This window comes from Nansenia antarctica (genome assembly GCF_963989245.1).
Source record: "Nansenia antarctica genome assembly, chromosome: 6".
NCBI classification, from domain to species: Eukaryota; Metazoa; Chordata; class Actinopteri; order Argentiniformes; family Microstomatidae; genus Nansenia; species Nansenia antarctica.
The window spans coordinates 56,954,296-56,968,711 of NC_137676.1; the positions used below are offsets into that span (position 1 = coordinate 56,954,296).

General features: G+C 45.7%; 1 protein-coding gene across 4 annotated transcripts; it reads right to left on the minus strand.

Annotated features, from left to right (window-relative positions):
- Positions 1 to 1,601: 1,601 nt before the first annotated feature.
- Positions 1,602 to 12,293, minus strand: g3bp2a (G3BP stress granule assembly factor 2a). 4 transcript variants are annotated; one of them, XM_080533934.1, is made up of 13 exons: positions 12,154 to 12,293; positions 10,043 to 10,161; positions 9,278 to 9,359; positions 8,959 to 9,132; positions 8,603 to 8,693; positions 8,375 to 8,480; positions 7,774 to 7,954; positions 7,235 to 7,336; positions 6,788 to 6,890; positions 6,559 to 6,618; positions 6,244 to 6,372; positions 5,921 to 6,039; positions 1,602 to 5,406 (listed from the first exon to the last, which is right to left on the minus strand). In XM_080533934.1, exons 2-13 carry the CDS (start codon positions 10,135 to 10,137, stop codon positions 5,113 to 5,115), a joined length of 1,536 nt encoding a protein of 511 aa, XP_080390060.1. In that variant the 5' UTR covers positions 10,138 to 10,161; positions 12,154 to 12,293; the 3' UTR covers positions 1,602 to 5,112. The 4 variants fall into 4 exon arrangements, with proteins under 4 accessions (XP_080390060.1, XP_080390059.1, XP_080390062.1 ...); XM_080533933.1 differs by having other exon boundaries at positions 7,774 to 7,957; XM_080533936.1 differs by lacking the exon at positions 6,559 to 6,618.
- Positions 12,294 to 14,416: the final 2,123 nt, after the last annotated feature.

Sequence of the window (14,416 nt, forward strand, 5' to 3'; positions counted from 1 at the left end):
GGGGATGGCAGTTTTAGAAGGGGGATGATTTTGACTGTTTTTATTTCAGGGGGGATGCCATCCCCCCTCAACTTGAGTGCTGGGCGTCAGAGTACAATCATTTATTGTTTGACTGGATCAAGGTGCTGCTCCTACTAGGGATGAGCCGGAGAAACAGGGGAAGATACAAAGGAAGAACAAAGATGGTGAGACACAAATAAACTAAAACACACTCGTCATACCAACTCCTGTAACATCAACAAAGAGATTATAAGTGAATTATTGATAAATTATGTCAATGTCAGCATTTCTACAGTTGGTTGATTAAGATCAATTTTTGATTCAAGTAAAACAAAGTGTTTTTTTCTCTCCCCAATGTTCATTTTCAGAGCTGCAATCTCCTAATTGGCCTTACGTGAATGACATCACAGAGACAGATGGCGAGCATCAGGAGGACTCCCCCTGTAAGATCATATCAGTCACCACCGACCCTCCGACATCCACGACTGACGCCACCACCCCGCCCACACCCAGCCCAAACCTGGACACCGTCAAGGACCCTCCTCCAGACGTCTTGCACGGAGGACTGCCTGTGTACGGGCCGGGTGGTCCTGCTGGTGGAGGGCAGTTCCTCCCTCACGCCCCTCCATGGTTCTTCCATCCCCAGGGAGGGGCCGGCGTGCCCCTGGGCTGGTTCCCCCAGGGGGTGCCTTACTATGGGAGGATGGGCCCAGGCCACCCTCTCTGGGCCCACAGCTGGTCTCTGATGCTGAGAGAAAGGTCTTCTGAGGAGTACTGAGAGAAGGAGAAGGAAGCCATGGAGAGGGAAAGATGCTACAACTACATTCATGTCCAGAGGCCAGTATGGGTGGTGTTGCTGTTGGGCTAATTATGAACATGTGATTGGAATGGGGAAAAATCTATTTTCTGAATAATATAATATATATATACTGTATATATATATTATATTAGTATATGTGGTCTTATATTATTATGCTTAAATTACTAAATAAATGCTTTGCTGTGGCACCTCAAGTTTGTTTTTAATGTGCTGGGTGCACTCACACCCAATTAACATTCTAATCTATTATGCACCTTGAGAATCCCAATACTTGCAAAACACAAATTACACCTTCCATTGCAAAAGCCAGTTTCTACAAGAGTGATAGTCAAGTCAAGGCCGTATGATTGGTGATTAATGCAATCATTCACTACGAGTCAGAGGATTGGTTTCCAGCCTGTGGAAACAAATCCTTCTGTGGTCAACCTCTGTGCCTTAGCAATCAAAATGAGACATGTCTACCACAGGAGACGTTGGTACCAGTCCTGTGTTTCACCGCATATTTCCATACTATTTACTTTAATTAGCACAACTATGAGTGGCCCCTTGGTATGCTTGAGACCAGGATGTCATACGGTCTGGTCTGCATTCACCCCAAAAAAAAGCAATCGGGGACATTATGTACATAACAAAGTCATGTACTAGTTGAACCTAGAACCTGAACAGAGACAAAAGGCTAATGTCAAAACTGACGATAGCTTTCCTCATCCCCCATGTTTTCAGGTCTTGGTCATGTTACATTCATATGAACTGCCTTAAAAACAGGACAACAGTGTTGAGTGGTGCAGATATCAGTAGTTTATTGTATGTTAAGTCCAACACATTTAAAATGGAAAACGGAAAACAAAAAAAAAAGCTCCACCTGCAACAAATTTGTTTTCTACTAGCAAAAAGTAGAAGGTAAACACAGTAAATTAAAAAGGCAACTCACGGCTTACCACACCAACTAAAGCCAAGATGGTCAATCCTGTTTCCATTGAAAACAGGACTGGAATGATACATTTAGAATCCGCTCTACCACATTTTTAACAGTGGGGGGGGGGGAAAAAGGTGTACAGCCTTTGCTTTAGGGGGGGTCCTTTGAAATTCTGGGTGCTTCTCACTGAAAATTCAATGCACAAAGAAAAACGAAATCGAGGTTCAAATCTAGGCTATCTGCTCACAAACATTTGAATGCCACTGAATTGAAAGCACTGACTTCAGAAACAAGCCAGAAAGCATGATGGCTCTTCTCCACTTGAAGCGTCACCTCTTCAATGACAATGCAACGGTATGGTTGCAGTTAAGTGCCCTTGCAAGCCATGATCTGACACACATGTTTGGGAGTATAGGCAACTGTGAACTGTGTCGATATGAAATCCAACAGAGGCCTAAGGCCTGGACCACACCAGACACCTCAGCAGAGTGGGTCCTTTCGGCACCCATGTTAACAGCCACACGGCGTGAGACACGCGGCTCAAGCGGGCTGTGTGTCAAGTAACCATGGGCGCCGAAATGAAACGCCGAGGGAGAGGTATCCGGTGTGGCCTGGGCGTCTGAAGTGGTGTGGTGCTGCACTACTAAACATTGGGCTCAAAGCAGAAGGGACACAATATGGCTGGACCAGCAGTTTCACATCGCTCCATTCCAACCAAAGAATTAGATCTGCATCTCCAGAACCCAATGGAGTCATTATCATGATGCTGTCTGAGTGTTGACTTAACCACTGATATCATATGGGTGCATGGGTGAGCTAATAGGCCTCTTGGTACTCATCCCCGTTTCATTGGCCTGATGGGAATTTGGAGATGGTAAATCAGTTATCTATAGATGGTGGGGGTGGATACTTTGAGTCAACTGCCCTTTTAATCTCTAAAAATAGGACATGGGGGGGGTTACCCGAACAGATTGTCCAAGAAAATAGTGCAATACCACCTGACAAGGAAGATTACCTTATAAGGACATGTTCTTTAAAAAAAGGCGCTACATCAGATATGATTTACTGTTTCAGTGCAAGAAAACAGACCAGTAAGAAAAACATCCCTCCCCCACAATCAGAGAACACAACCTGCAGCACACAGGCAGAGTGTACTGGTATAGAACTGCTGTCTGACCTGCCTTGCAGCAAATAAGCGTTATTTATTTAAAAAGTAAAATAAAAAAAGAACTGTACACAGCACGACAAAAAATATGAAAGCATAAGAAGTGAGAGGGAGGTGATTTGGTCAGCCAGGTAGGGTTTAGCACTCGAGGCTACTACCACACCTAAGCGGATTGTTAAAAAATTGCTGCCAAGAAAAAATGTTTTGTAGATTAAACAAATTGTCTGATGGTCCTGGGTCCAGCGGTTATTCCATGTGCCAACATCTGAATTACAAAGACTGGTGGAGCAGATAAGGATATCAGGATTCAAAAGTCTAGCCTCTAGTCTAGCCCATGTGATTCTGAATCATGTCTGCAATAAAAGGTTGTTCCTTACAGAGCGCAGGTCCACTATCCATTACTATATTTTTCTGGCAACACTGCAGATGGAAAAACTCGACCCCATGTTCCACAAGGCAGCCCGAAGTCTCTTCACCATGAACCAGAACATTCCCATGACTATATTCAATGCACCATTCTCAATTTCGAGTTTCTTTTTACGTATGCACCTCTTCACCATTTAAACAGAACTTCAGGCACCCGTTTTCTCTTGTCGTGAACCCCTAGAGCAGATACTATAAACAAATGTACAAAACACACAGCAGATCTTCTTAGGTAGTTGAACAGTATTGGAGGGCAGAAACCTTTAATATTGTGAAGAAAACTGCAAATTCTCTTGCTCTCCATGGATTAGTGAAGCTTCCCATTTCTCCACCAGTCTCCAGAAGTATACACATGAGCACCTCCCTACGTAGATTTAAAAGCCCACACTTGGTCTAAGCATGGCTCTGACGCCTCAATCCTTTCAAATCTAAATCCATGTGAGGGACTGCTGCAGAGCATATTTCAGGAGAAAGGTGGAGAAATACAGCAACGTCGGTTCGACAAGACCCGCTCCACTCACCTAGAGGGAGAAAGCATACCCAAACGAACCTCAACCTCACTAGTAAGACTGGAAAGATGAAATCGAAGGCACCATCATGCTTTTTTATCAAGTTGAAGAAAAACAAAAAAAAACTAAACCACAAAAAACAAATCATACAGTAAACTATGATTTTTGCTGTACATTTATTATGTTACTCTGTACTTAAGACAAGGACGGGGAGGGGAAGAGGAGGGGTAAGGACTCTGTTACTCATCCCAGTTTCACGGTCGGGAGGGTAGAAAAGAACATTAAAATAAAAAAAACAACTTTGTATCAACAAAGAAAAGTGAGCCAGCCGCCACCAACATCACCACCACTATTCATCATATTGTTCAGCTTGGTTTCATGTTTTATCCGTTTTTCCCCCATTTGGTGAAGTCCAGGATTTTTAGCTTGTATTTAAATTCATGAGGAAAAAAAAATCACTTGTAGATTTTGTTTGTTTTCTTGTTTTTCCAGCAGTAATAGAAGTAGCAGAGTTATGGGTCGAAGGTGTGAAAAAAAGTCTATTGGTCACAGAAAACAGGCCTTCCAAGGGAGGCCTGCCCCATTACGTCACGTTGTATAGCTGAAGGACAACAGGAGGGTGTCTGTCCAGCTGCTTTCCGAGGATGTCAAAGTAACATGACACAAGTACCCATTAGTGCATATTGATGAGTGCATTATGCAATTTTTGTTTTAAGCAGTGTTCTTTCAAAATAAAAAAAGGAAAAAAATAAAAAATAAAGGCAAGCTTTTTTTTTTCTTCTTCTTCCAATTGCACGAAATTTGCACCTCACGCTTTTTCCAACAGTAACGGGCAGAGAACTACCATATAAAATGTGCAATAGAGGGTTTTCGTAAAGTAGCACCCCAGTAAGTCGAGGCATAATAATCTCTTTCCAAATGATGGGCTGTATTATCGTAGGTAAAGTCTATCAGTCCCTCCTGACGTTGCAGTTTACTCCTGGTTGCTTTGCTTTTCCTCAAATTTACAAATTAATGTTTGTGAATTTTTGAGAAAACCGGAAAAAGGATGCTCAGCTCACAGCTAAGTAAGCGAATGCATTTTTTTTTGTTGCTCATTTTGTTTCGTCTGTTTCACACCAAAGAAATGGTTGACAGGCTGTCACATTCCAAAGCCAAAAAAAAACAAAAAAACAAAAACAAAAGTATATACGTTTATACATGTAGATTTTTTTCGTTAACAAGAACGGTAGAAGATGAAGAACGTGGTACTACTTCCGAACTGCAGGGGGCTCTCTTCTCAACGGCGCTGGGTGGTGAAGCGGCCCTCTCCTTGGGCGGCCCCTCTTCCAGAGCTCAGGCCGGGCTTGGGGGCCATGCCGCCCCTGGGTGGGGGTCCCCTCCCATCACGGTCACGCATCATCCCTCCTCCCACGATGCCCCGTGGTCCGCCGGGGCCCCGGTCGTTGCGCCTCATGTCCCTGCGGTCGTCCGCTCCTCCTCCTCCGCCGCCTCCACGGACCTCCCTTTCGCGGATCGCCCTCGTCTTCTTCTCCTCCACGTTCAGACGCACTTCCCCACGGAACATGATGGGCTGTGGGAGGAAAGGGAGAAGTAAGTATGGGCCTTGGCGGTCCAGAGGAATCTTGAGCAAAGACGTAGTATTCATTTCATCACCTACACAATCCATCACTTCTAGGCAGACAAGACGTGATGGTGAGAAAAGACAACTTCCTGAATGTAAGGCTGATGAAATTCATACGACAAAGACCCATCTCCAAACCCCATTTCATCCTCCTCCTCCTCATTCACTGGATTGCACACCATAAAACACTTGTAGCCCGAAGGGATCACAGCAACAGGCTGCGTAGATACCGTGTGTTGATGTTGGCAGCATAATCATCCCTAGACTTCAAAACAACCTGACTAGAGCGCCAGTTAGCCCATTAGCTCTCCACGGTTGTTCTTCAAACAAGGGACAACAGAGGGGGTGGGTGCAGTGCAAAAACCCAAGGTGGTGCCAAAAGTTTAAACGGTGTGCCACCAGAATGTCACCAAAGTGAATGAGGGGGGGGTTTAATGAAATGGTCAATACTTGCCCCTCTTACCTTTGCACCAAGGATTGTCTGCACAGGGTCAGAGTCATCGAAGACCACGAATCCAAAGTTGGGCAGCTTCCCTCCAACGCCCTTGGTGTTGATCCGTAGCTCGACAACAGTTCCAAACGCTGATAGAGTAAAGAAATTCATTTGAGACATTTTTTTAATTCACATCATTTAGAACCCCTAAATAACTCCTACTTGGCATTGCGAATTAATTTCATACAGAGAGAAATTTCTGAGGTTTAATATTTGTATTCAAATCCTCACACAACTTCTGTGGGCTTGATTTCTTCGCTTAATCTCGCATTGAAAACGCCTGATAGACTTACTCATGAAGAAGTCCTTGAGCTCGCTCTCGTCGATGTCGTGAGGCAGGTTGCCCACGAAGAGCTGGTGGCTGTCTGGGTACCGGATGATCCGCCTGCTGTCCATCTCACTCGACTCTGAATCGCCCCGACCTGCAGTCAACAGTTGGAAATGACTTTTAAAATCAAGTTTATTCTCGAGTGCATTTCACATAGGTCTCACTCAGCACACTATACATACGGAAAATACATACAATAAATAATGATTGGGGAAGAAAAAAAAACTACTACTGTGGTTAAGGCAACGACTACATCAAAACAAGGCCACAATCACGTTACCTTTGTTGACAAAACTGAAGTGGGGTTTCCCGGTTTGTGATTCTGAAGATGCAACACCATCTATCAGTGACAGAGACATGCACAGAGTGAGCTTTTCCAGAAGAAAAGCAGAGAACTAGAAACCATAATGAGTGACTGGTGACCCGTGGTGAATCTGGTGAATTTGGTTCTAGAATATTCTAATGAACAGAAGTAACGGAGGGTCCTAACAGACTGGTGGTGGTCCTACCAGGCCTGGGTCCTCGGGGTACGAAGGCTGGTCTGTCACGGGTGCGTTGGTCACGGGGTCGGATGGGGGCCGTCTGGTTGTCAGGCTTGGTCTCCACTCTGGGCTGTTATGGGTCAAAAAACACACAGGAAGATGAGCCCTTCTCATCCCGCTCAACGGCTCTGAGAGTCCCAGCCCACCCCCCTTAGCCCCTGGCACATACGGACTGGTAGACCTGGAAGGACTGGATAGGTGTAAGCTAGCAACAATGGCGGCTAACCCCCTCCTGACTCCATCAGAAGGCAGGACGGGGCGACGACCGCGTCGCTTACACCCATTCAAACCGGTCAGACCTACGAGACTTGTTTGAGGGGGGCGGGGCTGACGCAGGGGGGTTGGTCTGGGGTTCAGGGAGCAGGTATAAGCACTCATTTGGCAGGCAGCAGCGGTTCCCAGGGAGACGGTTACCTGTGAGCTCGGCGCCTTAACAACATGGGGCGAGATCCCGGAGGAGGGACCTGAGCCGCTAGGGGGTAGGTTTTTACTGGTCACAGAGGCCCACGAGAAGGTCTGCGAGGAATGCAGCAACCGTGCCATCAGTATCACAGTACAGTACAGTACAAGTCGGCGCAAAAAAACTGAAATTGTGGTATCCCATTTCTTCAACCTTTCCCCCCCTTCCCCAAGTGTGTGCACTCCTCTGGGTGGACATTCCATGTACGCCTGTCCTTTTGAACCCATGTGGGGGAGGGGGAGGGGAGTGCACAAGTGTACGCTTGAGGGGGAAATGGTGGAGAACTGGGATTTTAAACATAGTCAAAGACCTAAGTCATCAATGATTACATCCGGTTGTATCTCTACTGAAATAGGTCTTCAATGCATCAATTATGAAAGAGAAGTTCCACAGAAGGTGAGCTGCCTCAACCCTGACATGGGAACCAGAACGTCTGTCTGGATGTGGTTGACAGTTCTCAGAGGACGGGTGGGGGCGACGACAGTGGTCTCACCTTGGGGGGCTCCTGGGTGTTAGGTGGGGATTCTGCAGGGACAGGGGAGGGGGCCTTCTCCTCCAGCTCTTCCATAACGTTCTCCTCCACCTCCGGCTTCAGCTCCTCCACCTTGGGTTCAGGTTCGGGCTCAGGCTCTGGTTCTGGGGCGGGCTCCTCCATGGCTTCCTCAACTCCATTGCTGCTGGAACATCATTCAGAGCACGTTTAAAAAACTACTTGAGGTCTAACAAATGTGCTCAGGCTCAATTTAAGGTCCATGTTACGATCTGTGCCCCACATCAATACAGTCAAGGGAAAACCAATCCAAGCTAAATCAGCAGGGGGGTATTCCACCAACAAGGAAATTCTAGGCTTATTTTTGATAAACCTTGGGAGACTCATCAAAATAAGTCTGGATTTACCTTTAGCAATGTTGATGGAATACCCCCCAGTTCACCTCGTTGCCTTGCTCTGAATAAAACACCTAATACTAATATCTAACACTAATATCCTGAGCCAAACGGTCTGATAGAGGGTCACTCTAAATGATCAAACTGTGTACTCAGATGATAATCCCTACGTCACCGGCCTAGTGAGACTCCAGCAACCTGCGACTCACGTGACAGGGTGGGGCTCGTAGTAGGTGGTGCTGTTGGTACATTCTTGTAGAGGCTCCGGGGACGGCTGTCGCTCCTCCTGCTCCTCCTCCACCTCCTCTTCAGATTCTGAGGGAAAAAAACATCACAAGTGAGTAAGTAGTCCAGATCGAGAACTCAATTCCTGACACTCTCGCCGATGTCGAGGAATAGGATGGTTGTTTTGTTTAGCGTGTGCTGTGATGTCTTACCCTCGTCCAGTTCAGCCTCCGAGTCGCCAAAGACCTCATCCTCGTAGCGAAAGATGTCGTTGTGCACATAGAACTTGTTTGCCACTGAACCCTGAGAAAACAGCCAAACAACCACCTGTCAGCATCCTTGCTGACAAAGAAGAAACATGGCAATAACCTGGATCTAGTCAGGGTTGCCAGACCTGGGTCAAATACTTTACAATAATTGAGCTGTGCTTGATTTAGTTTGACTGGTATAACAAAACCAATGCAATAGTCTCAAAAGTCAAAATTCAACCAATAGTCTCAAACGTTCAAACTCAAAAGTTAAATCAAGCCTCAAGCCCTTGCAATGTATGTGACATAAGGTAACACACCTCTGGAGCGAGCACAAAGGTCTGCATGAACTTCCTCATGGGCAGGCCGTTGTTGGACAGCTCCCCCAGCACCTGGACCACCACCCCGTCCGTCAGCGTGGCGTGGGCGTCCACATGCCTGATCTTCGTGTGGCATTCGCTGAACTGCAGGGACATCACCTTCTTGTGGATTTCCTGGAAGGAGGAAGAAAGGAATGGTCAGGAAAGTATTCATCAACAGAAAAATAACGCATTTGAAAGGCTATTTAAAAGGCTTGAGGCTTTGAAGCGTCCTGACTCTAGTAGGTCTGGATCGCAGGTCGGGGTCGTCGACACCTACCGCCTGGCCGTACACCGCCTCTGCCAGCTTCCCGTTGGAATCGAGCCCGCCATGAACATAGGATGAGTTACGCCCGTAGAACCTGACGGGAAAATTACATTTTAACCATTTAGCGGACGCTTTTATGCAAAGCGACTTACAATCAGAGATTACAGGGACAGTCTGGAGTAATTTAGGGCACCCTAGTGATGGTGTTCCCAGGTGGGATTTGAACTCATTACCTTCTGATCACCAATCCAACATGTCAGTATCCACTAGGCCATCACTACCCCTGTACAGTACTATACCGTGCTAGACATACCACCCTGGGATAAGTAGGGCTGTAAGCTAAATGACTATATGGAATGATAATGACGGAATGATAATGACAAAATAATAAAGACAATGCAGTGAGGGCCATTCACAGTGACGCTGTAACACACTCAACACCATGGCATAGAATGTCCAGTGATTCCCACAGCATGTTAATACTTTGGGGGGCCCCCAAAGTATAATGGCTCCCCCCAAAGTATAATTTGTGCTCAGTGAGTAAAAAAAAAATTAAACCATAAATTATACTTTGGGGGGAGCCAGTGACTAGTGACTGCTCTCAGCTGTTTAACAAAGACCTAGACACCATCACCAGTTGTCGGTTGTCTGAAGTGCAGTGTTACTATGAAAATTGACTAGAATGCAGGAATTGAGAAAAAAAATCTCAACATTTTTCACGGCAATGGGAATCACTGATGTCATAACAAAGTGATAACAGGGTCAGTCTGTCCTTACCTGTGCAGGAAATCTGGTGCCTTGTTTAAGAGTGTGTAATACTGCCTCACGAACTCCCGCCCTACAAGCAGGGGACTTGGCTTCTCCATCACCATTTCTTTGGTAAACAATATGAAGTGCTGAAACAGACAGGAACAACCCTGGGTTAACACTTGTAACAACAGCAGAACCTACATTGGAAGTAGCAACCTGAAGATATTTAGGTCATAGCCATGTCTACTACCATCTTCCTGGTACTGTACATGCCAACCAATCACACCAAAAAGGGAGCAGTGCAATGTGAAATATGTGTTATTATAATAACATGGAATAATAAATGATCATGGAATAAGCTGATTTTGGCTAAAGAGTAGTTGAAATACCAAGGCTACGCGTTTTAAATCCTCCGCAAAATCTCTCGACTAAATTAAGTCATATCCGACATGAAGACGTACACATTTAAGCGTTGCGTAATTTCTGTCTGTTTGGAAAAATGTCTCCCCCAGACATTCACTGTAGCTGAATGGCTACTTGGTTAGCACACACCAGCGTGCAACTGCGCCATCGCGTTTACCCGTGGCGACGACAACAATAGGAAACAGTCGCATGTCACAACGAATAACTAACGCGGAGTTGTGAGAATAGATTTGGAAAACAACTCGAATCTATTAAAAGTGAATCAATGTCCTTCGTTTCGTTAGTGAGAATAGGTGTTTTCTGACGGAAACAGCGGAAGGCCTCCCACGACCTGGTGCAGCCTCGGGCTGTCGTAGCTGATCAATGACATCAACCAGCCAGGTGTCACCGTCCCTCGGCTGGCCTCCCTGAGGAACCAACATCTACACCTCACGCGTAAAATGCCATTTAAAGAGTAATCAGTCCAAAGCATTGGGTGGGGTCATCATTGAAAGTGTATTTAGCTTGCTGGCTAGTACTACAACTGGCCGGGGTTTCGCTGTGTTGCGATGATCAGCCAGCGACACTACAATCGGGCTGGGAAGCTAGGCTAACTCGAGCACACCAAGTGCTGCGCCCGACCATCAATGGAAAAAACACCCCCAACAAACGTTTGCCAATCCAGGGCGACGCCATTTAAGTCGCATGCTTGTTGACAAGCGTGTGCTTTTAAATAGTAAATATCAGCTCGCATTCAACCCGGTTGCCAGCTGAAGTGATAGTGAAACCGGTAGCCAGGCTCATGGCGCTAAGCTAAGCTAGACTTGTGGCGTCGTTCCTTTTCCCTGGGTCCGATGCTGAGCTAACCAGCTAGCTTATTGTCTGTCGTTACGCGTCTTACTGGTTTTCAAACGTCTCGTTATATGATTATGAGCATTGATATTACAACGGTGCAAAACAATTATTACGACTCGCTTCATTTGAATCATTTTGTATGTCGTTGGTTGGTAACTAGACCGGCTAACAAACTCGTGCTGCAAGTTGTGGATAACTGAGATCCAGTTCTGTCCGACCCCAGCCCGGTGCCAGAGAGAACATAACACGGTGCTGCCGGGGGGATATCTATAACTCATTAGAAGCATCATCCCAAAATTACTGTCTTCGCATTTCAGCAACTGATAACCATATTTAGAAACACTCTAGATAGAACATTTCAGCAGGAGTCACATGAGCTCCAGAGGGGTCGGGTTAACTGCTGCACTGGACTGGAACGTTACAGTTCCGTAAAACGCTAATTGAGAAATGCGAATTTAAGTTTCGCGCTAAACACATAATTATTCCTTCGCTCAGCGACGTTTGATCGACAATTAATTTATGAGCATTACAATTAACACACCCGTTTACAACGTTATAATGTCAACACGAAACGTTCTACGAAACGTTCTAATTCTAGGTATTAGTCAGACCCCTACCATGCCATGACAGAACAGCAAGCCAGTTTATTAATTGTCGTTGAAACTTACTCGCTTTTTGATCAAAATGATCGACAAGCAACACATCAAAGGATAGAGCAGAGAATGTCACCGACTAACATGGTGATTTATTCTGAGAATTAGGCAGGAATATGAAACGTTATCGTTCGTCGACGAGACAAAGCATTGACTAGCTAGCTACCGTTAGCATAGCCAACTAGTCTGTCCTACATGCTAGACAGTTTAGCTAAAAAGGTAACTTACCTTTTGAAAGACCTATCTAATTGAACACAGTGATTAAATAAATAATTATGAATATCAACGTTTCTGGTCGTCGACTATACTCTGAAATATGAAGAATGTTTCAGGTGTAATTTGTGATATTTCCCACCCTCCACTGAGACTTTATGATCTCTGCTTTATCAGAGATCGCAATTTAAAGCGATAGACTCGATTTTATTGTCTAACCCCTGCAGTCTGGGGGAGGGAAGCCCCGTCACAGTGAAGTGGCCAATGACAGTTTTACACTGGACAACATCGATTGTGACGCAGAACGGTGTATTTTCCCGCCTGTCTTCCTGCCGAAATCCAGACACGATGACGTCACATCACAAACGATTTTCACAAATTATGACATAAAGACGACGTAAACATAAAAAAGCCCTAAACGATTTATTGTATGAGGCATAAGCACAAGCACACTGATGTTTACAGGGCAACTAATTACAGGGTAACCAATTGAGCAATCAATCAATGGATTGAGGCAGTCATAATCATCAACAATCATATACGTGTAGCCATGACCTTTAAGCCTTGTGTAAATACTACTAGGAAACCAGAGCCACAGAATCATCTATGCCTTTTAAGAGGAGACACATATCAATTAGATAAAAGAACACTGGAGACAGTCTGGGTTATATGTGGGCCCTGATGAAAGTTGGGGAACAGTGAACAGCATAGACAGTGGTGAAGTTGACCACATTAACCAGACAGTGGAGAGGTTGACCACATTAACCAGACTGGTGAGATTGACCACATTAACCAGCGTTAGTACCGAGGGATCAGCAGCTTTCTCAGAGGGATGGATTGAGACGCAGAAACCAATGATGGCCCACAATCTTGCAGCTCGGCTGGCTCACTGCCTGACGTTTGTGGCTTGACCTTTGCAGGATTGACCTTTGCAGGCTTGACCTTTGCAGGCTTGACTCTTGCAGGCTTGACTCTTGCAGGCTTGACGCTTGCAGGCTTGACTCTTGCAGGCTTGACGCTTGCAGGCTTGACGTTTGCAGGCCATCTCTTTGTGGCGGTGGCCAGTGTGGCTGATCCTCTCTGAGAATGTCTCAGATGCTTCCAGAAGGCGGCTGAGTTTGGTAGCCGGACGACTTTTCCTACTCTGGCCTTTTTTACTGGTCTAAAATAGCCGTGCCTCACGATGGAACTGTTGGTAGCAGTAGGTAGCCATCTTGGATCCCGAGGCTTACCCACAATCACCACAGGCGGAGCATAGCTCCCGTTTCCCTTTCTGAACAGGGACTGGATAAAACGGGGGTCCAGATTGGTCCCTTGCTGTGTCTCTTTACCTGCCTGAGTGTGACCCCCAGGAAGGGGATACACTTGTATCTGTGTCCCCTGATTGGTTCTGTTTGGATCTGGGAATCTGATCTGTGTCGCCTGATTGGCTCTGCTCAAATCTGGGAGTTTGACTGCGGAATAGATTCTCTTCCCAACCACATCCACCACCATCGGGTAGACATAATACGCCATCCCTCGAGCTGCACCTGGGGGCATGACTGGTCCTTGCTCTGTGTTCTCTGGAGGCTTGGTGACAGAACCAGGGAAAGGGGGGCGTGGCCGTGGTCCATGTGGTATGGGGATGATGTCATACACCTTACAGCCATTGACCCTCTCTTCATTCTCTGGGACGATGTCATACCCCTCCAGGAACAAAACGTCCTCCGAGCGCTTCTGGAGCCCTATACCACCCCAAACAGAACCATCCGTCACCGTTCAGAACGGTATTCAAGAACAATATCAACAACGTTAATGACCATGTTTATAACCATGTCTGATGACAGTAATGATGATACTCACCACGGAATTGTTTCCGGCAGTTTGTGATGCTTTTACCTGTTGAGGAACACACAACATCAATTTGTTTCATCAACAGAAATGGTTGTTTGGAATCAGCTGAAATGGGTTTCACCACATAATGATATCATATAAAAAGTGCTCTTGAACAACACTCAATTCAGTGTTGTCGAGGGACTAACTAAGGTCTTGTCTCTATGCTACAATAGTGTTATGAAAAGATGAGAAAGATATGAAAATGTGAATAAAGACATCAGTGGTTACACATGATGAATAGGCCTCCCCATGAAAACACAAAGACGTACTTTATGAAGATATATTTTACAGAGACTAGATACAATTCGATTAGAAGATTAGATCCAAATGAACATATGTATGCATCAGTGAATTTCAATTGGTTTAGTCAACACTGCAGCCTACCTTCCATGCCATCAGACAA